Source organism: Myxocyprinus asiaticus, chromosome 44, assembly GCF_019703515.2.
Source record: "Myxocyprinus asiaticus isolate MX2 ecotype Aquarium Trade chromosome 44, UBuf_Myxa_2, whole genome shotgun sequence".
In the NCBI taxonomy this organism is placed as follows: Eukaryota; Metazoa; Chordata; class Actinopteri; order Cypriniformes; family Catostomidae; genus Myxocyprinus; species Myxocyprinus asiaticus.
Window position 1 is genome coordinate 11,647,417 of NC_059387.1, and position 21,902 is coordinate 11,669,318.

At 37.0% G+C, this 21,902-nt stretch overlaps 1 protein-coding gene and 1 pseudogene across 5 annotated transcripts in view; one reads left to right on the forward strand and one right to left on the reverse strand.

The window, feature by feature from the left end:
* The first annotated feature begins 2,161 nt into the window (after positions 1 to 2,161).
* Positions 2,162 to 7,436, forward strand: LOC127434757 (gamma-soluble NSF attachment protein-like; annotated as a pseudogene).
* A 165-nt stretch (positions 7,437 to 7,601) lies between these two features.
* The window catches only part of LOC127434712 (piezo-type mechanosensitive ion channel component 2-like), a 185,453-nt gene continuing 171,152 nt past the window's right edge, over positions 7,602 to 21,902 (reverse strand). For all 5 annotated transcript variants that reach the window (XM_051687610.1, XM_051687609.1, XM_051687614.1 and 2 more), the window contains 13 exons: positions 21,018 to 21,267; positions 20,028 to 20,160; positions 18,499 to 18,646; positions 18,130 to 18,344; positions 17,728 to 17,886; positions 13,589 to 13,736; positions 13,233 to 13,421; positions 12,646 to 12,738; positions 11,788 to 11,957; positions 11,541 to 11,657; positions 11,367 to 11,446; positions 10,981 to 11,194; positions 7,602 to 8,544 (listed from right to left, as the gene is read on the reverse strand). In XM_051687610.1, coding sequence (XP_051543570.1) covers positions 8,292 to 8,544; positions 10,981 to 11,194; positions 11,367 to 11,446; positions 11,541 to 11,657; positions 11,788 to 11,957; positions 12,646 to 12,738; positions 13,233 to 13,421; positions 13,589 to 13,736; positions 17,728 to 17,886; positions 18,130 to 18,344; positions 18,499 to 18,646; positions 20,028 to 20,160; positions 21,018 to 21,267 — 2,169 coding nt within the window. In that variant the 3' untranslated portion in view covers positions 7,602 to 8,291. The remainder of the gene's footprint in view (positions 8,545 to 10,980; positions 11,195 to 11,366; positions 11,447 to 11,540; positions 11,658 to 11,787; positions 11,958 to 12,645; positions 12,739 to 13,232; positions 13,422 to 13,588; positions 13,737 to 17,727; positions 17,887 to 18,129; positions 18,345 to 18,498; positions 18,647 to 20,027; positions 20,161 to 21,017; positions 21,268 to 21,902) is intronic.

The following is a 21,902-nucleotide window of genomic DNA, read 5'->3' on the forward strand; positions in this document are numbered from 1 at the left end:
TGTACTGGTATTTTTAATTGTGCATTAATATTTAAACATGTACATATAATCAATACACATGTGCACCACCTTTTGTTTAGGGAATGTTTACAAATGTCAAACTTTGGAAGTAAACAATCATCACTGGCTTTTAAGAAACAGTGCTATCCAAAAGGTGTATTAACACCATTAATATTTAAAATAATTCATGGGAGAAAATTGTAAGATCAGTTTTTCTGTAATTCTTAGACAAATTAATTCATTTGAAGATTGAATCCAAGCAAGCTTTTCAGTGATGTATACATTAACTCCCTTTGTCATTACTAAAGTATAGAGGAAATTTCACTAAATTTGTAAGGTTGGTTTACCTCAGGATATTTATTTCTCCATGATTTCCTCTTATTATTAAAAAGCTTTGTATGCTACACCCAGAAACCTTCTATCAAGAGGAGCCACCAAGTTTAGCATAAAGTAGCATAACGTGGTGGTCCCATAGACATTTTATGGCAAGGGCGTAGCCTGGAAATTACTTTTGGGTGGGCTTCAATAAAAATGGATGGGCCAACATTTTGCCAAACTTTTAACCAAATTTTTCTTAACAGAGAAGTGGAGTTTATGCATTTTTTTGTTGTTATTTTTTTACTATTTTATAAATATATATTTGAAGTCAAAGAATAATCTCTAATATTCTGGGTGTGCCTGATTCTAATTTGGATGCCACAGCCCATCCTTGGCTACCACTGTTCTATGTGCGATACACTGACGAGCAGATGAGCAGACATTTTTTGATGCTACAGTGTGCTAAATAAACTGCTTTTGTGAGGAAACAGCTCTTTTTATTTATTTTATTTATTAACTGTTTGCATATAGCAACACACAATAAGTACGAGGGGCACACAAAGAGAAAACAGCTCATCACTTTAATTAACTGACCACCTGTCTGCTAATTTTCAACGTTTTACACTAAACAATCCTTTTAGAGTGAATTATAGGTGTTCCAAACCACACATTTCTGCACTATTCTGCATCATTTTGTAGTGTGAGTAGTATGTTAACACTGAAAAATGCAACAAAAAGAAGTGTACATTAAGTACCCTGATGATGCACTTTTTCAACCGTCAAAATGGAGTGTGGAATGTTGGACACTTCGTGCGCTCAGAGCTCGTGGCTTGCCGTACATAGCGGTTACCTGGCTGCGTTGCTGGTCTGACAAAACAGTTGTAAATAATGAAGAATGTAGCAGATAGCAAGACTTCAGTGGATGCAGCACCTTGCATATGCAGGCTGAATGTTTTATGATCACACCATGCTGTGCGAGTATGTATGTTGTTTGAGATACATAAGTGTTAAACTGAGGTCCGCTAATGCGTTAAAGCTAGCACCAACACCTCACGTGCGCTTGAAACGTCACTTCCGTCAGCTGTTAAGCGGCGAACGCTTCCGTTTAGTATCAAACCGTCAAGTGTTCCATTTGGGACAATACTACACTTTGAAAATTCATACACTACACGGATAAGTGCATAGTATATTTTGTAAGTGCACAGTGTATAGTGTGTCATTTTGCACACAGCTTATGTGTGTTTCCCCATTCATTTGTATGGTATCCGCAAACGGTGGCTTACTGTCGTAACACGCTAGTTGACCGTTACGCTCTTTCCTATGGTAAAAACGCGGAGATATTTGTTCCCAACCATCGTAGCTCAGTTGGTGAGTTCCAGTGGGTCTAAATAATAATTCTAGTTTACATTCTGTAGTGTTCTTTCAATTCAGTGGCTAATGGAGTTTCTTAGTGTCATTATTCAGGTGTAAAATATATTGCCCGGACCGCTGCTGCAACAACGCAGACTGTGGAGTCACATGGTACCTGATACTTTTCTCTGCGCTGGGTAGAATGGGCCAATCACAGTCGTTAGTGATAATTTGCTGGAAAGCTTCTTTTTATATGCTTGTGAATGGTTTTTCGAACGTTTTCCTCACATAAGGAACTTTGGCTTTACCAGGGAAAGAACTGGGCAAAATGCTATGACTGATTTTTATTATTTAAAATTGTAATTTCTTTTCTTTTTTTTTTTTTTTTTAAACAATAAAAGAAATGTAAATTCTGTTATCATTTACTAACCTTTATATCGTTTTTTTTGTATTTTTTTTGTATTTTTATAAACCAATAAAGCAGATGTTAGACAGAATGCCCAAGCTGCTCTTTTTCATACAATTAGTGAATGGCACCTAGGCCTGTCAAGCTCCAAAAATGCCATAAATGTAGTCCATATGACTACGGTAATATGTAATATATTTAAATTTTTCTAAAGCTGATAGCTTTGTGTAAGAAACAGGTCAACATTAAAATCATTATCGTTATTTTTGCCTTTTTATGTTTTACAGGATATGCAGAGACTACCTGAGGGAGTGCAGTACATAGAGAAAGCAAGTATGATGTATGTTGAAAACGGCACATCAGATACTGCAGCCATGGCCCTCGACAGAGCAGGAAAGTACGTGCTTGAAACTTCTATCTACAGCCAGTTTTTTTATTTGTTTATACAGTATTTGTTTTTTCTTTAGACAAGATTTTCAGGTATTTTAAGAGTCATTTTGGCACTAAGGTTCCTGTAAATCGTGCTCAGCACCAATTAGGCTGTGATTAGCAACAAAACCTGACATATATTCATAGGGGTCAAGTGGATTTTGTCGATACGATAACTAAGGTGGTTGTAAAGGCCGATAATTGACTAATTTAATTTTAATTTATTTAAATTTACAGATTATTTTATTTAAAAATTATTATTCTTTCCTTTTAATGACAGACACAGACACGGAGGCTACAAGAGCCCAAAATATATAAAATCACCAATGCAGTTTATTGTGCATTCAAAATCCCAATAATTACCAGAAAAAATTATGATATGGTGCGTAAAACGAGTCTTTTAAATATAAACAAGCCTCAAACCGGGGACTCTTATTTTGAAATGATGGAGACTTGGCTTTGTTACAATACTGTATAACTATTTGCCATGTTAAGCTTTTAATAGCCTACATATTTACCAGATTAAGGGTTTTGTGTGTGTGTATATATATATATATATATCACTAGATGAGGTTTAATGAGTAATAAGGTTTATTATTATTCTCAGGATATGAAGTTGGAGACATGATGCATATGATGACAGGCTCGTTTCCGTATAGTCGTATTTTTCTTTGCATTCTCGCGCTTTAATTTAAAACACATGGTTTATCTAATCAAAATAATAAAATATGCATTGAAGTGAGTTTAAAAATATGGATGAATTTTGTCAATACTGAAAGATTTAAGTACAGCAAATACCCACAAGGTGTCAGTGATTGTTTTTATTAGAGGTCGACCGATAGTGGATTTTGCCGATATGATAACTAAGGTGGTGGGAAAGGTGATAACCAATTAATCGGCTGATAGTTTTAAAGATTAATTCATAGAATGTCAAAAAACATTCTTATTTTTACTTACTATGATGGGCATAGGCAAAGAATCCTGAATAAATAAAATCCTAGATGCAGTTTATTGTTCAACCAAAATCCCAAAAGTAACCAGAAAACATTAAGATTTGGTGCATAACTTGGGACTTTTATATATATACAAGCCTGAAACACACTGGGGACTCTTATTTTTAAATGACGTAAAAACTATCGGCAACTAACGCCATAGATTTTTGCCAATAACGATAGTTCCAAAAAGCAACTATCGGCACTGATTAATCAGTAAGACCGATAGATCGTGCACTTCTAATATGTTCTCTCATTTGCAGGTTGATAGAACCGCTGGATTTATCTATAGCAGTTCACTTGTACCAAAAATCTGCATCAGTGTCTGAGGTGAGCTGATGTTTACAAATAATCTGTTGCATCCAGTAGGAGTTCCATCAGAAACTTCATTTAAAGGAACATAGTCATTTTGACCAAATGCAGCTTAAATTTAATCAGGCTAGCAATTTGAAATTTGTCACATTTTTCTTTTCTCAGAATGAGGAACGACTAAGGCAAGCGGTGGAACTTGTGGGCAAAGCATCGAGACTTCTTGTTAGACAACAGAATTAATTGTTGATTGTTAATTGTTTAGATACGTACATTATATTGAATTTATGTTTCAATTTCTATATTTCTCTGAGTCGGTGCTTTCCTCATGGCTTTTACTGATTTCAGGTTTGACGAAGCAGCAGTATCACTTCAAAAGGAGAACAACATGTATAAAGAAATAAACAATTATCCAACTTGTTTTAAGGTGTGTCACAGTATTGCAGATTATTTAACATATTGAGCTTTAAAGCATTCACAATGACAGATGTGTTGCAATTGCGTCCTCTTTTTGCTGTCAGAAAACAATCGCACATGTGCTGGTCCATCTGCACAGAGGAGACTATGTGGCGGCAGAGAAATGTGTGCGAGAGAGCTACAGTATCCCAGGCTTCAGTGGAAGTGAAGACTGTTGCGATGGAGCAGCTTCTGCAGGGTTACGATGAGCATGAAGATCAAGTGTTTCGTGTGTGTAATTCACCACTGATGAAGTATATGGACAGTAATGTGAGTCTTCCATTGAATGTGAAATGTTCCACAGATCGGTACAAATGTGTGTTCTGTTACTTTGTTTTTTTACAGCAATAATGGCACAGATACCATATACTTTGGGGTAAGAACTATTAGAAATGTTAGATAAACTATATAATCTATAAAGTTCAGAAATGCTTACTTTTTGCCCTGTTTTCTTACGCAATGATATCTTATGACATCTAAACACTTTTACAATAGTGCATAACTTGTAAGGCGATAAAGTTTAACATTTGTATTGCATAACCAACTACATTTACAAGCTTATTTAAGCCCAATCAAATTGCTCGGTAGCTCAACTGATAGAGCGTTGCACTTGTGATGTAAACAACAGGGGTACGAGTCCTGAAGAGTATGTGAATCGATATGCGAGTCAAAAGCAATCATGTTTTTCATCTCACATTTGCTTTCATGAGGCTATCTGTTAAGTTTAAGGTTTAGGGTTCGGAGGTCAGTTTTGTTGATTTAAAACTCAGAGCATTATTAACCTTAAAAACCTCATCTGTTTCAGAGAAAATGTAATACGCTTTTAGCGCCACAAAGTGGACATTTCACCTTGGAACTGCCGCAGTAAGTGAAAGGAAACACTTAATATCATTTTGCTAAATTGTTGCCATAGTCACATAATTTTCATAGGATCATGCAGCCTTTTGCGTTTTAAAAATCATTGAGTCACATATCGACCGGCTTTTCCGGATTAAGAAGCTACCTTCATGGGGCCTGGGTAGCTCAGTGGTAAAGACACTGGCTACCACCCCTGGAGTTTGCTAGTTCGCTAGTTCGAATCCCAGGGCGTGCTGTGTGTCTCCAGCCAGGTCTCCTAAGCAATCAAATTGGCCCGGTTGCTAGGGAGGGTAAAGTCACATGGGTAACCTCCTTGTGGTCGCTATAATGTGGTTAGTTCTCGGTGGGGCGTGTGGTGAGTTGAGCACGGATGCTGCGGTGGATGGCGTGAAGCCTCCACATGCTCTATGTCTCCATGGCAATGCGTTTACAGGCCACGTGATAAGATGCATGGGTCTCAGACGCAGAGGCAGCTGGGATTTGTCCTCCGCCACCCGGATTGAGGTGAATCACTACACCACCACAAGGACTTAAAAGTGCATTGGGAATTGGGCATTCCAAATTAGAAAAAAAATAAAAATAAAAATAAGCTACCTTCATAACAACACAGAAAGACTTCAAAATAAAAGCTTCTGCCAAAATGGAAATTTAAATGGAAAAAAGTTGGACAGAAATAGATCACTACTTTATAATTATGTAATATTCACTGTAATAATAATCTCATAGATATCTCACATCTGTGATGCTCTGTTATGCAGCACTTTATTTGACAAAATATAAGTCCAATATTGTATTTTGGACTGTGCTGTGAGGCTCTGTATAAAAGTACTTAATTTGATGAATATAATACAATATTATGTTGAAAATTAGTTGTTCTATTTTTAGTTGATTAAAGTTTTAATGAAATAATTTATTTAAACACAATTTTGATGATAAAATTGAAATAAACTGAAATGGAATTCAGAAAGAGTAAAACAAAAAAACCTGATACTGGTGAGTACCAAAAAGGAAGTATCGGTATTCGTACTCGTTCTCAAAAAATGGACAGGGACATCCCTACTTTAAACCTGTCAGCCATTCTGGCATTTAGTTTTAAATGTTTAATTCATGTTTAAAATGTATTCAGACATGGAAAGTGTCATTTTTCGCTTTCACCTTAGCTGGCTTCAGTTAGATTAGATATTTTGTCAGAGTTTAGGTCTGTCTGTCTAACCTTTTATTTGTATCCCATTTCTTTCACTCACACTTTTAAGAATGTGGCAGGTATGACATTACCAACAAAACCATTTCCATATTGCAGTAGTGCAGAGACCTCCAGTCACCTCCAGGACCTTTGCTGGTTGTCCATCCCTCAGTGTTTATAGGGATGAAAATTCTATAAAGAAAATTTGTTTAATTGTTTTTATTTTTTATTTATTTATTTTTTTTACCATAAACTGTTGTAATATAGTTTTGCATGACCATTTCCCATTTGTTTTTCTCACCTGTTCTTCAGTATGCAAAGCTCGCAATCAGCCTGAAAGTGCCTGGAGGAGGGAAGAAGAAATCTGCTGCTGCTGCCGCCAGTGGAGACGCAGCTGTGAATGCTGGAGCCGCTCAGCCAGAGGAAGAGGAGGATGAGTACGCTGGAGGACTTTGTTAAATGTCGAATCCAGGACGCTTACAGGAGGACCGATTCTGAAGCTCAGAGCTGCTCTACCAAATACTTTGCATCTTAAACGTATTCCATATATCTAATGCCTGTGACTCTTTCATGAAGGTGTAACCATGGTTCTGTTGTATGCTCATGATCTCGAAATATTATATTCCTGGACTGGAGATACTTGTGTTTTCGGATGTTTTCAGAACCATTAAGGAGAGAAAAATGTCAAACTAAGAAAAAAAAAGAAAAAACTAGTTATAATTACACTACTAGTTATAATTTTTAAATATATGGTGGTAATTTATTTCTTTATGCTGGAAATTGAAAAACAGTGCCTGCCCAACCTTAAAAAAAAGGCAATGTGTTAATACATTTTGTTTGTAATATCAGTATTGTTTGACTTTGCATTAATATTGTCTGAATAATTAAATAATTTTATGTCATCTTAGTTTACTTGAAGTTTAGAAAGTGTGCTTTGAAATTGCAGGGAACAATTCCCATGTTATGGATGGGAATCTTGAAATTATGTTTGTGATTGCATTGGCTGAGAATTTCAAACAAGACTGAATATAAGGGGTCAGTTTTGATTTTGTAAATTAATTTTATGCTCGGAGTTGACTTGATGGTGTGCACTAAATATTTAAAATACTTTTGTACTGAAAATAATTTGGATATAAAAATCAACTTCTTTGGACTTAGATGTATTTCTAAATATGCATACTAGACAATTATTCTATTATTTTTCTGTTTTTAAAAGTGGTATTTTCCAAAAGAGTTTAAATGTTTTTTAAGTTTATATAAAGTTCAATATATGTCTTTACACACAAAGACAACAAAGAGAGGAGGTTTCCAAAATGTGCTTTATGCTCATGATATTGATCCACAATTACACCACATAGCCCTCAACACAGAGAATTGACTTAACAGTAAAGATTTACTCTGCTGAGCTGCTCTTTACCCCATGAGCGAGAGGCAACTTTAAATGTCCAGATACGAGTATAGTCTTTTTTCTGAGATTCCTTTAGTCCTCAAGCAAAAAATCAGGCTAGATTAGATCATAACTCCAATTTTAATGTTATATAGTCTTATAGAACCCAAGCACTGGGTCCAGTTTTCTCTAAAGAAAAAGTAGCAAGTGTCTTTCAGTCACTGTCTTCTTTGTTCAAGTTTACGGCCAGCTACAAGGACAGTATATTGCACAACGCATGATTAACAAATCTCCCATTTGAGCCTCCCAACAGATAGGTGGTGCTAAAGCACATTAAAGCCTTGTTAGCTAATCCCATCAGTTGCATCTTCCTGGCAGCTTCTCAACATCAGATTCAGGTAAGAACAGGACACTTTGGTACTGTACAACAGCTAGTTCTCCTGTAGGTCACATTGTAGTAGGCAGTAGGTCCTCTTGCAATGAGGTTGTTGTCACAGTCTTAAAAGAGCACTAATGTTGTGGACACTCCCTCCTGGAAGCACTACATGAGGAGTGTCCTTCATTAGGATCTCTTACACTGGTTTTCCAGCAATCTCAAGAAGCTCATTTGGTCTTTTCCCTCGTCCATTTGATCATGGTCTCTGGTGAACGGTAAAGGAAAATCAGTTTGGCATACAGGTCTTCTTCAAGCTCCAGCTCGCCTGTCTCCCGCACAAGAAAGATGTCGGTGCAGAGTTTGAGGATGCGGTCCACGCAAGGAAGTTCTTCGAACATTATGGAGTGCGAAATGCCGCTGAAGAACTCCCGGACGAATTTTCCAATTACCAGAACCACAGATGCATATAGGCCCATTATTCTGCAAAAGAAACAACAATATGATGTAAAACTTACATCTACATCCACTCATGTGGTCCAGTCTGGTAAACAGTTTTGAAAACTTAATGTTAAGTATCCAACAAGTAGATAAACTGACAGACTGGTTCTTCTAGGGTAAGTTGAGGTTCAGTGCCTTGCTCAATGGCTCAATAGAGGATCTCAAACTGATGGTAGTGTGGCATAGTGGTGAAAGATATTAGCTTGTAACCGAAAGCATGTTAATTTAAACCTTGCAGTCAGTCATTTATTGTCAGTAACCTAGTTTCCATCCACTTTTCGCACTATTTTGTTATCGACAAAGTGAAAATGCGTAAAAAAAAAAGTTTGGGAAATTTGTCTTCTGCCTGTTTCCATTCAAATGGCCTTTTATCGATAAAAATGGTGTGCGTGATGACGTCATGCCTAAAAAAACATTTTGTCGCATAAGAAATAAATCTGCCCTTAAGCCGTTTCCATACAGAAATGTGTGTTTATCGCTAATTGTGCACCTTTCGCCTCCCAGATGTCCCTAAAAAAATTTCCTCCAAAGTTTTGGTAAAATGGGGAGAGTATTGAGACAATTAATTGAAATTAGCCAGCTTACTGTCATTTTAATTTCACAAATAAATGTAATCAGAAGAGGAGGAATTGCAATCAAAAGGGAGCAGTTGCCCTTCTGATAGGACTGTAATATTGGTCCTGATGTTGCACCTATCGCAGTTTGCCACCGGTTCTGACCCGAAAGTGAATCGTCATGGCCCTGTTCAAGCTGGCAACCTGCACCAAGCAATGGGGCAAACTTTCAGTCTTAGAATAAGGACCATCCATCGATGTGTATATGCTGTGTGCACAGATATTAAAGAAAAATCGATGCGGTGTAAATATCAGGGTTTACATACGATACATTCCTGATATTCAATAGGCTATTTTGAACAATCATCTTATCTAAAGCATTGCCATCACAACTGCATTATGTCCCGCTATTTTTCAACAACTTTTAATGATAACTGAACTTGATTGTCATCTAAAATAAATTTTAGTGTCATAATGCAATTTACATTTTCTGAAGAAGCTCAGCAAATGCGATCCGAGGTAAAGAGGGTTAGATTTAAAATATTTAAAAGTTTTAAAATGTTCAAAAGCTCGTTTCATGAAAGTGAACTCCGCACTGGACAAATAGTTCTGATAGTTTATAGTCTTGTAGAACATTCTGAATGTCATTCAGCTGACTTGTTTCTTCTACAGAACAGGGTAAGGCCAATTTAAGTTTGTGTAAAGAAAAGGCATATGTAGGTCTAAAAATATGTATTTTTTCATTTGGTAATTTATTTTTTTAATTTAATGCTTTTTTCATTTGGTAATTTATTTAATTTAATACAGGGAATGTTGCTGGCATTTTTTGAAAAGTAAGCTAAAGAATAATTTTACAGAATTGGGCTGATAGTGTTCCAAAAAAGCACACTGATGCTTTTCTCCTAGCATTGTGTGTTTATTTTTAATTTAAAACATCTTTGTGCACAGAAATGATATGTTTTTTGTATTGTGGGCTAATTCCATGACTGCCGTCTATTATTTTGAATGGTGTGGAAAAGCAACTTTAATGAATAAACGGATGGCTACCGTGATTAAATTAATCAAAATCAGTGGCCATTCATTTGATCTCCGTGCACTTGTCGATGTGCATGATACGAGATGTTTGTGTTAGCACTCCTGGAAGTGTCATGTTTGCAGATCGGATCTGTATGACGTTAAGATCAATCCATAATCACGTACAATAAATTGTTTTCAGGCTAAAGATTGGGGTAAATTCCATCATTTGACACTACATTTGTGCGTTAATGCCAATTTTCTCGACAAAAAGTGTTTCCAAACCCGTTTTCCGCGACATTTGAAGTATCGACATAGAGTTTATGCGCTAGAGTTAAAAGGGAAAAATATTATGTCGACATTTGTGAAATTTTAGCGATAATTTGCGTTTCCATCAGCTTTATTTTGATGCGATAAAACCTTTTTCGAAAAAAATCCTTGGATGGAAACGTAGTTAATGAGAGTTGGTTATTTGAAGTGACATGAGTGACAAAGACCACGGCTGATGCAACAAAGTTGAGGAGAATTCAAAATAAATCTATCAGCCAAAATCTATGGCGGTAGTTGCCGATAAAAATAAATATATATATATATATATAAATGTAAAATGTTACACCACTTTGTGCTGGCCTAAAACACAGTTCAACTATGGTTACTGTAGTAAAACCATGGTTAATCTGGTAAGGGATGGATAATATTATTGCAAAGGAATGTAAAACTCATTGTGGGAGTTAGCAAAACTATTTCAGAATAAAATAATCCTTCCCTGTTCTCTAAGGGGCTCAGTGCTTTCTGGCTACCAATTTATGGTAGTTCTCCACCTACAGCTGCCAAAATTCTTGTTACTTACCCATAACCTGCCAGGAAGCCCAGACTGGGAGGACTGACTTTATCACTGAATACATAAAGCTGCAGTCCAGCTTCTCTCTTCTTCTCTGACTTTGCCACTGATCTCATCTGGATCTTCCCTGCCGATGGCTGGTCCACAATCCACCACTCCTGGATCTCCTCACTGCCGTTTTGAGACCTCTCCAAATCAAGCAAAATGCTCTTGTAGCCGTCCACTGTAATGAAGGACAGAGTTGGACTTTTAACATGTTCAGTATTTGTTTTTTGTTTTTTTTGGCGCAACTTGATTATGTATGCTTATATTTTTGCTTATATTTATGGTTTTTAGGTTTAATGTGATATGATTAGCAATATCGTGGAAGAAAAACCATCTTGATTCTACATTACCTCTGTAAAGCTGATCTATTGGTTTGGCATTTGAGTCACTTGGTGCTCGAATGAAGCAGGGAAATACTTGCTCTATTATCCTGTAAATGGGAAAAGAGCCAAAGACAATAAATATGTAGTTACTGAAGTATCCAAAATGTATTATTTAAACCATAATTTCTACTATTTACTTACACAGCTTTATTTCTGGTTCCATTGAGCAATGCTATTAGCTCTTGTCTAGTATTCATGTCCAGATATGTGACATGTTTGTCCATTGCAAATTCAGCCTTTGCCCCTAGACTCAGATTCCTACAGAAGGGAGAAAAATATTAGGTATAATAACAATCTTTGGTGATTCAATGTTTTGAATTCAATAAATAGATGTGAAATGTCCCAAGTCCAGGTAACTGGTAATGGGTGCTATATGCCATAACTGTACCTTTGGATGCTCCAGGACATAGTTACAGGAAACTGGTCCTCTTTGCTCAGAACATTCATTAGATTTTTTCTGCTGGGAGGGCTAATTGTCCATAGAGAGTTTGAGCTGCCTTCTAGCACTGCCATAGTCACATCTTCTGCTGTGTACGCCTCCAGAAACTGCATTGCACTCTGTGAGAGAGATTGTACTATGCTTTACACCGCAAAACAACTATAAAGTGTGCTGTCTCGTAAATAAGATGTTCCTACAAGTAAACCATGTTGAAATTGGAAGACCCATAGGTTAAATGTAATACAGCAATAAGCCATGATAGGCTGTGTGTTACAGTGATTTTACTGTAATGGTACTGAAACCACCTTAACCATGGTAAAAAATAGCAGCAAAAAATTACAAAAACATTGATATACCTGGTCCCACTTTATATTAGGTGTCTTTAACTACTGTGTACTAACATTAAAATACATACAATAAAATGTATTTATTGTCTAACTATATGTTGTTCAGAACAATTCTCACAATATTCACATTTGCTGCTACTGAGGTTGAAGTACAGGTAAGTGTAGGAGTAGGGGTAGGGTAAGGGTTAAGGTTAGGGGTTTGAGTTAGGTTTTAGGGTAAGGGTTAAGGTTAACAGTGTAACTACAAATGTAATTAAATGCAGGTACAATAAATGTAAGTACAATGCAACAACACATAAGTACATAATAAAAACATTGTATTAAATGTTAAGTACATAGTAATTAAATACACCTATACAATATAAAGTGGATCCCTGATACTAGATATGGATATGAATATATCAATACAATATCAATACCACTGTACATATGGTTATATCTATATTGAGATGGGACTCACAGGTATGTAATTGTATGAATTCATAAACGCCAGGAAATCTGCTTCAGTGATGTCTTGCAATTGATTCTGCTGTGCACTCATAGTGAAGATGGGCTGAAAAGCAAACGATATGACAATTAGAAACATCTGAACTGAAACACAGATCAACCACACTTTTCACTTTACACTTAAGGGTTAATATATATATTTTGTTTTTCTCCCCTTTTCTCCCCAATTTGGAATGCCCAATTCTCAATGCGCTCTAAGTCCTCGTGGTGGTGTAGTGACTCGCCTCTATCCGGGTGGTGGAGGACGAATCTCAGTTACCTCTGCGTCTTATCACATGGCTTGTTGAGCGCATTACCGCAGAGACATAGCGAGTGTGGAGGCTTCACACTATTCTCCGCGGCATCCACACACAACTCACCACACGCCCCACCGAGAGCGAGAACCACATTATAGCAACCACGAGGAGGTTACCCCATGTGACTCTACCCTCCCTAGCAACCGGGCCAATTTGGTTGCTTAGGAGACCTGGCTGGAGTCACTCATTCAGCGTCTTTATTCGCTGAGCTACCCAGGCCCCCAAGGGTTAATATTAACATTACCTGAAAGCCGCCCAGTGTGATGGTAACAGACACGTCCAGGGGTTTGTTGATGACACCAGCCACCGATTTGACCAGAGACATGAAGAGCAGAGGGAACCAGACGATACAGATGAGAAGCATCACGATCATACCACCCATTCCGTACTTCACAACCTTCTTCTTCTTCTGCCCTCGTGGCTGAGGATACCTCTGATAACACATACACAGAACAATCAAACATATTTTATTATTCCCTCAAATTTAAGACTCACCATGCTATAAGCAACGTTTTCCAAAATAATAACTCTAAAATTAGATTTGTATAAAGTGCTGAGTTATCATACAGTAAACTAATAAAGAGGAGAAAGAAGTCTCACTTTCTCAGACTCCCTCCAGCACTTGAGCACAAAGATGTGAGCGTAGATGTCCTCCACACAGATCCAGCTGGACAGACTGAGGGTCGTGTCTGTCCACACCCAGTCCATCACCGCTCGCAGCTCTGTCAGGAATGGAACCAACCGGAATCTGCAAAATGATTAAAAAATGCAACATTCAGTTGAGTACTTCTGAGAAACCAGAACAAATTCATTCTGTTAATTACCAATATGCATTTCGCTATTACCAGAACCAGAACAAAACAATCAGACATTCACTGATTTAACCCTCCAGGGCTGTTTAATAAAGGTTGACACTATGGCTGTTTGCAGCAATTTTTGACCTGAAACAGTAAAGGTGTAATCTTTTATTTTTTTTTAAAAGACATTATAACGTTCCTTCTTTCCTGAATTAATAACAATAAAATTATGCACTTTTCTTATTTACCTATACATTTTCTCAATTACTCCATTCATTGGCATATGCAAATAAGCAAATTTATGTTAACTTCACTTCAGTAAAAACCAACACTTCTATAAGTTTAAACATGAAAAAAAAAAAAAAAAAAATATGAGAATTTGTCATGTTTTGGGGCAGATTGCTGACATAAGTTGGAAACAAAAAAACAATTACATGACTTGAAAATCATGTCATAACAAAAATAACCAGTAGATGGCTGCAGAGACTGTGTGTTCTGATTTCCTGTTGTAACTTAATTTTAGATTATCTTATTTTAAATTTACATTAGATCATCAAAAGTTATGCATTTGGATATACATTTAGCCATCAAACTATTATTTGTCAAAGTTTACCTTTTTTTCCCCTTGTAATGTAAAATTATGTTTACAGTCAAACCTGACCATGGTGTTACAAAGAGAAGACATAGAATAAGCATTTAGTTATCAATAATTTATTTCAAATATCAAAATACAATATCTCAAAATAAATAAATGTAAGTTTCTTTGTTTCCATAACATAAATATGCAGTGTTTTGTCTGGAAGGTGCGGTTCCCACATCTAAGCATATTCTTTGGGGTCAGACTCAGACTTTGTTTTTTCATTCTTTGATCTCACTCATTTGTATGTGTGGGTTTGTGTGGTCGTGTTTTGCATTGTAGGTGTATTATGGTCTCACCCCGTCATTTCTGTGTGTGTGTGTGTGTGTGTGTGTGTTTTGCATTGTGGCTGATTTAGTGATTTTAACTGACAAAGTTGCTCTGTGTTATAGTCTCATCAATTAAATTGTGTGTGTGTGTATGTGTGTATATACAGTATATGTTTTGTACTCTGGATGTTTCATAGTCCCACCTCTTCATTTCTGCGTGTGTGTGTTCTGCATGGCGGCTTATTTATTAATTGTATTCTACAAATAATAATAAAAAAAAATGCTCTGTGTCAGGGTTTCTCATATTCATTTCCTATGTTCGGTCAATTTTTGACCACGAACAGCAAAGGTGTTTTTTTTTTTTTTTACAACCAATTAGACTCATTAAATCAAGTCCAAATTAATATTTTTTGTATGTTCAGATTGCAAACCTACAGTAGAAAAAGTTACAAAGTCTTGTACAGCTCAGATTAAGTAAACCATACAGTATATATACACTGGCACCAAAAGTTTGGAATAATGTACTGATTTTGCTCTTATGGAAAGAAATTGGTACTTTTATTCACCAAAGTGGCATTCAACTGATCATAATGTATAGTCAGGACATTAATAACGTGAAAAATTACTATTATAATTTGAAAAAAATGTTCTGAACTTCTCAAACTACTTCAAAGAGTTTTCATAAAAAAATCCTCCACATGCAGCAATGACAGCTTTGCAGATCATTGGCATTCTAACTGTCAGTTTGTCCAGATACTCAGGTGACAATTCACCCCACGCTTCCTGTAGCACTTGCCATAGATGTGTCTTGTCGGGCACTTCTCACACACCTTACAGTCTAGCTGATCCCACAAAAGCTCAATGGGGTTAAGATCCATAACACTCTTTTCCAGTTATCTGTTGTCCAATGTCTGTGTTTCTTTGCCCACTCTAACCTTTTCTTTTTGTTTTTCTGTTTCAGAAGTGGCTTTTTCTTTGCAATTCTTCCCATAATGCCTGCACCCCTGAGTCTTCTCCTTACTGTTGTACATGAAACTGGTGTTGAGCGGGTAGAATTCAATGAAGCTGTCAGCTGAGGACATGTGAGTTGTCTATTTCTCAAACTAGAGACTCTGATGTACTTATCCTCTTGTTTAGTTGTACATCTGGCCTTCCACATCTTTTTCTGTCCTTGTTAGAGCCAGTTGTCCTTTGTCTTTTAAGACTGTAGTGTACACCTTTGTATAAAATCTTCAGTTTTTATTTTTTTTGGCAATTTCAAGCATTGTATAGCCTTCATTCCTCAAACAATGATTGACTGACGAGTTTCTAGAGAAGGCTGTTTCTTTTTTGCAATTTTTGACCTAATATTGTCCTTAAGACATGCCAGACTATTACACACTGTGGCAACTCAAAAACAAACACAAAGACAATGTTAAGCTTCATTTAACGAACCAAATAGCTTTCAACTGTGTTTGATATAATGGCTAGTGATTTTCTAGTACCAAATTAGCAATTTAGCATGATTACTCAAGTATAAGGTGTTGGAGTGATGGCTGCTGGAAATGGGGCTTGTCTAGATTTGATCAAAAATGACTTTTTTCCAATAGTGATGGTGCTGTTTTTTACATCAGTAATGTCCTGATTATACTTTGTGATCAACTGAATGCCACTTTGGTGAATTAAAGTACCAATTTCCTTCCGAAACAGCAAAATCTGTACATTATTCCAAACTTTTGGCCGGCAGTGTATATAAACATGAAATCGGCCAAAAATGACCGAACAGCCTAAGAAGGTTAAAAGTGACATTTACCGCTTAACAGTGGTACAATTAGCAAAATGCTTTTATAAATGGAGGCAACTACAATATGATAAAAGATACCTATGTTCAATAAATATGTTTATTAATAATCACAATAAATAATTAACTAGATAGGTAAAGTTTGTCATGACAAAGTTTGATGTTGGCTTGACAAAGCCTTGTCTGAAAGTTTTAAATAGTTTTAAAAGTTTGAAGGTTATAAAGGCTTTAGACAGACAGACAGTGCATTACTAAGTGGTTGCTAGGTCATTGCTAGGGTCTTTTAGATGGTTTCTATTACTAAGGTGTTCTGGCTTGTTGCTAGGCTGTGTTAGCTTGTTGCTAGGCATTGCTAGGCTGTGTTAGCTTGCTGAAAGGCATTGCTAGGGTATTTTGGCAGGTCTCTTGGCATTTATAGTGTGTTCTTGCTGATTACTAGCTATGGCTAGGGTGTTCTGGTTGGTTCCTAGGCTGTTTTGGCTTGTTGGTAGGGTTTCTGGCTGGTTGCTTGGCTTTTCTGTCTTGTTGCTAGGCATTGCTATGGTATTCTAGCTAGACTGCCTGTTTGAACATTTCAACAAAACTCATGGAATTTTGGATTGTCCACTACAGGAACACTAAGTCAATCAGTTACAAAAGGCATAGCACATTAAGTCAGAACAGTCTGAATTTCTGTACCAAGTTTGGTGGATGTAGTTTGAAAGCTGTAGGAGGAGTTACAATTGATAATTATGGTCTTGATTGAGGGATTTTGAAAAAACACTAAACAAAGTCTGTAGTATAACAGTATGCTGGCCTAATTAGCCTAACTACAGGCTGTTTAGCAACATTGTGCAATGTACAATTGATATATCATCTATTTTCACAACAGCTTGTAAAACAGGATGTGGTTCATCCAATCAGATTTTAGATCCAGAAGTTCTTTGTTTAATAAAAGCACACCACAGCTAACAGCCATTTTCGTTAGATCAACTAGTCAAATTTTACCAACACAAAGCTATTTTCTCTGGATCAAGTGGAGCTATTCCAGTAATCACTGATTACACACATTATCACGACTTAGCATTTTAGATACACAACGATCCTTGATATCCCTCTCTGAATCACAGAAATGAAAATTAAGGATTTGTGGTCTGTAATTGTTACTATTTATTGGAAGTGTGATTTTAATATCTTCTAAAAGCTCTGTGATGATAGCTGTTCAGATGTAATGTGGGGGAACAGATTTTAATGTGGAATTTAGCTTTGTTCCTTACCCTTGGAAGAGGAAGAGATTTACGTAATTATAGCTTTTGGTCAGGAAGTTGCCAAGCACACGGGTGGGGTAGCCACAGCGGATCTGATAGGCTGACAGGCCGAAGTAGATACACTTCACAAAATACCAGAGCTGGGCAACAGTGTTCTGGCTGAAACGCCTTGTAAAGAAAGTGAAAAAGAATAATAATAATAATAATAATAAAAAAAGAAAAAGTCAGATGACAAACTTTTCAGAAAGTCATTAGATACAATGGTGTCCAAAGTTTTGAGATTCCTTGCCTTCATTGTAGCACACAAGAAGCTGTTTTACCAGTGGTCTCAGACTGTTTGGACCCCACTGTATATAATCAGATAAATAACAGTAGACTTATTCACATAATGTTGTTATATAGAGTTTATACCTCTCAGTAACCCCTGGTAGAATGAAGAACATCCAAAAGTGAATGCCGAAGACCAGGATGACCTGAAAGATGACTTTTCCCATAACTGTTTTCCTCAGGTAGAGTGCACGGTCTACTACCATGGTACCAAACTGGATCAATACCATCACTAGAAATGCCTCAGGCACCTGGTCTTCTGACAGGGAGGAAGTGATGTCAGCAGCAGCAGAGTGTTTCTATATGGAAAGAGCACAAAACAAAAATTAAATACATAAAATTGTATTATTATATTTAGGTTCTACAAATGATTTTAACTGCTTCTTATTTCAAAACAAACAATGTTGCAATCTGCCATGTGCTTGAGACATAACAAACTAAAAAACGACAAACCCCAAAGGCCCAGAATCCGAAGACAATGATGATGAAGTCGACAGTGTCGGCCAGAAACATGAGCACGTAGACGTCAGTCACAGCACTGTACTCTGGATGGATCAGGTTGTAGAAGAACTGGCGAATCGGAATGTAGATCTCTAGAATCCTGTAAAAATAGAAAAACACGTGATCAAACTATCCAGCATCTGCTGACATGTTTTGTTTTTTCCCCCTGATATCCTGATCTAAGTTTCCCTCTGGCTAAACAGCAAGAATATAATGCCATTATTAGTTATCTATGTGTAATACTAGTCATGATTTAAATCAGTAAACTGAGTAGATGTTAGTGGACAATGTTTAAACTCAGCATTTTCTGTGAACTGTTAGATTAATGACTAAATGTCTTTGAAGTCCATCCTAAAATAACTGCGCAAGTGCACAAATATGCAGTGTCCATTTTTATTTGGCTGATGAAGGCTTTAGTTTGCATTAATCTGTTGTTTATGTATTCCATTTTAAGAGAGTGTAGCCTATGACCAAGGTGATGCAGGCAGAGGTCCGTGAGGTGCATCGCAGTCTGGCTGGAAGCTTGTGGCAGATAATTTCTGGTGAAGTCTATCCTTAGTCCAAGGTACAGGCAGTGGCCAATGAAGTATCTCATGTCTTCTGGTTGCAGTTAGTAGCAGTTAATCCACTGTGAAGTCCACTGTAGTAGACTGAAGTGATGTCTGGCTGGCATAGGCTGCAGTAATTAGTCATCACTCAGCAACACATCATATAGGGGTGGGAGTAGGACATCGGGCAGGACTGGAGCTGGATCTAGCAGGCTCTGGTATCCATAGATCACGACATTCTCTTGGATAGGCTTGAGAATTATGTTGACATTTGTGGACAGGCATTATCTTGGTATTATTAATACTATTCTAGGTATTATTAAAATGATTAATTTTGTGATCTAATACCTGATATGTAAGAAGAAAAGCAGAGGCCCTAAAACTGATCCCTGTGGCACTCCATACTCAAAGTTCAGAAGAACTTGATGTAGTCACATAAAATATGGATATAGTCTTCTCTAGCACTCTAGATAGTGTCGCTCCCCTTTGATTAAAGAAAGTTAGAGAGAAAAGCCCCACACCATGGTACAATGATCACACTCATGTTCTTAAGAGAGCAGCTCAGAAAATGGTGCACAAGTGGAAGAGTACAAAATTAGAGGTGTTTCGCAGTGCATGAAAGGATAGTGTCTCTACGTAGCTACAGACAGGCTCTAAAAGCCGCCAGGTCTGCATATTTGAGCAAACTCATAGAGCAAGCAAGAATATAGCTAACAAGAGGTATGGAATACTTTTGTGGTGCTTGTTATGTTCTGTTTGGAGTTTCCTTTATTGAGGATGGGAAAAAGCAGCCAAGACATTTTTAAAAGAATATATTTTTTAGTGTTCCACGAAATAAAGAAAATCATACAGGTTTCCAACAACATGAGGGTGAGTAAATGATATGAAAAGAGAAAGGTTGTTATACTTGAGTGGCCTCAACAGGAGTCTTACATTCTGACAGCAAATCGCTTCGCTTTGATGAGCTGTTCTATCAACTTTTCCAAAACAAGTTCCTTGCGACTTTTCTGTTGAACACTCAGTGAGCTGCTGCCACAACGCACACTCGCCCTGGTGCCCGTACCGCCTGTGGAGAGACATGAGCACAGACAAACAGTTAAACATCTAAAGCAGCGTACACACATGCAGTGACTTCCAGTGACAAAGCGACCTCCTCTCATTCATTGTCAATGACAGCTGGTGACTTCTGGCGACAAGAGCGACAGCGACCTCTGGCGACTAGATGTGGGCCTGGAGAGCGACCTGACAAAGTTGAGAAAAGTTTAACTTCATGCAAATGAAGAGCGAATTTCGGGAATAACAACCAATAGGAGGGAAGACTGTGTCGGAGCTCACGTCACCGTCTCCTTTGAGATGTGCAGACTAGACGAAGCAGCATTGGGATGGTTTTGTGAGCGATTTTACTGTTCTATATGATTCATCTGTAACCACATACATAGATATAATAAAAAATGAAGTATGGGAAAGAAACTGTAGGCAGTCTGAGTGAGTTTGATTTGTACATTGATAGACCGTTCATCTTTTATTAATGATATGATGTAATGAGCACTGCTTCAGTTCATATAAAACACTCTCCCCTGCAGAATGTGCATTTTAGGGAAAAGAAAACTGATTCATTGTCAAATTAGAAATAAATCTTAGTTTTAGTGACATTACATCTCATCTGTGATCATATTTTCAAAAGACATGGCCAGACATGCAGCCTACCAATAACGTTAGAGCGACAGCAGTAGAAACGCCCACTGGAGACTTCACAGTACAGAGACTAGAAACATCAAGCAATAAAGTCAATGCATGTGTGTATGAGGCTTTAGCGTACAAGCAAGATGGTTCTATTAGGGGTTTAGACTTGGACCAGTTTTGTTATTAAGTGAGAAACAGAACTTACTTTGCATGTTTGGAAGGTGTTGTGTGGTATTTTACCTGCTTTAGAGCAGCCAGAGCGTTGAGAAACGTTGGATCCTGCACTGGAGCTGTGACGTCTGACAGCAGAGTTTGTGTTCAGGTGTTTTCTGAGCAGCCGTACGTGTGGGGACACAGGTGATGAATCAGGGACAACAGGACTCTTCTCCGAGTGGGGATGTGCTTTTTCTTCATTGTCTGAATCAATGTGGGGAGAGCTTGCGGTTTTACCACCTGACCTGGGCTGGTCATCATCCCACAGACCGTAGCACTGAGGAGGAAGTGGATAAGTAAGACAAGGAAAAGAATGTGACTAAAATTATAATTGATTAATACACAAGGTATAATACAACTGCAGGACGTTATAGAACCCATAGTCAGTGTAGTTTAGTGTTGTGCATGTTTTCTTTTTTCGCATGAAAACGAAATATTCACTGAATAAAAACTGAATATTTGCTATAAATATTCGTTATAATAATATAGAAGTCTTTCAGCTGCAATACAATTTTTAGTAATAAGGAATCCACAATAAGATACACAACATTTAGTGAGATATGGCTATGGGATATGAGTTGACAAATTATGAAGAAAAAAAAATCTTATATTTCCTATATAAGGGGAAGCAAATATTTTAGATTCCATATTCCAGCAGTTTTAATCACATATTACACTTTAGTAAAATACTGCTGCAGTGTGACAAATATTTATTTTTTTAAAGTACCATTATATATTCCATATACGTACTGTATATATAATACTCTACGCGGTCTCTCAAGTAACATGAAGTTATATTAACTGCATATACTGTATAACAATTAACAAAGAAATAGAGAAATAGTAAATGTTCAAATAGTTTGAGTTAAAGTATAGCATGTCACACTGCAGGACATTGCTGTCACTACTCAA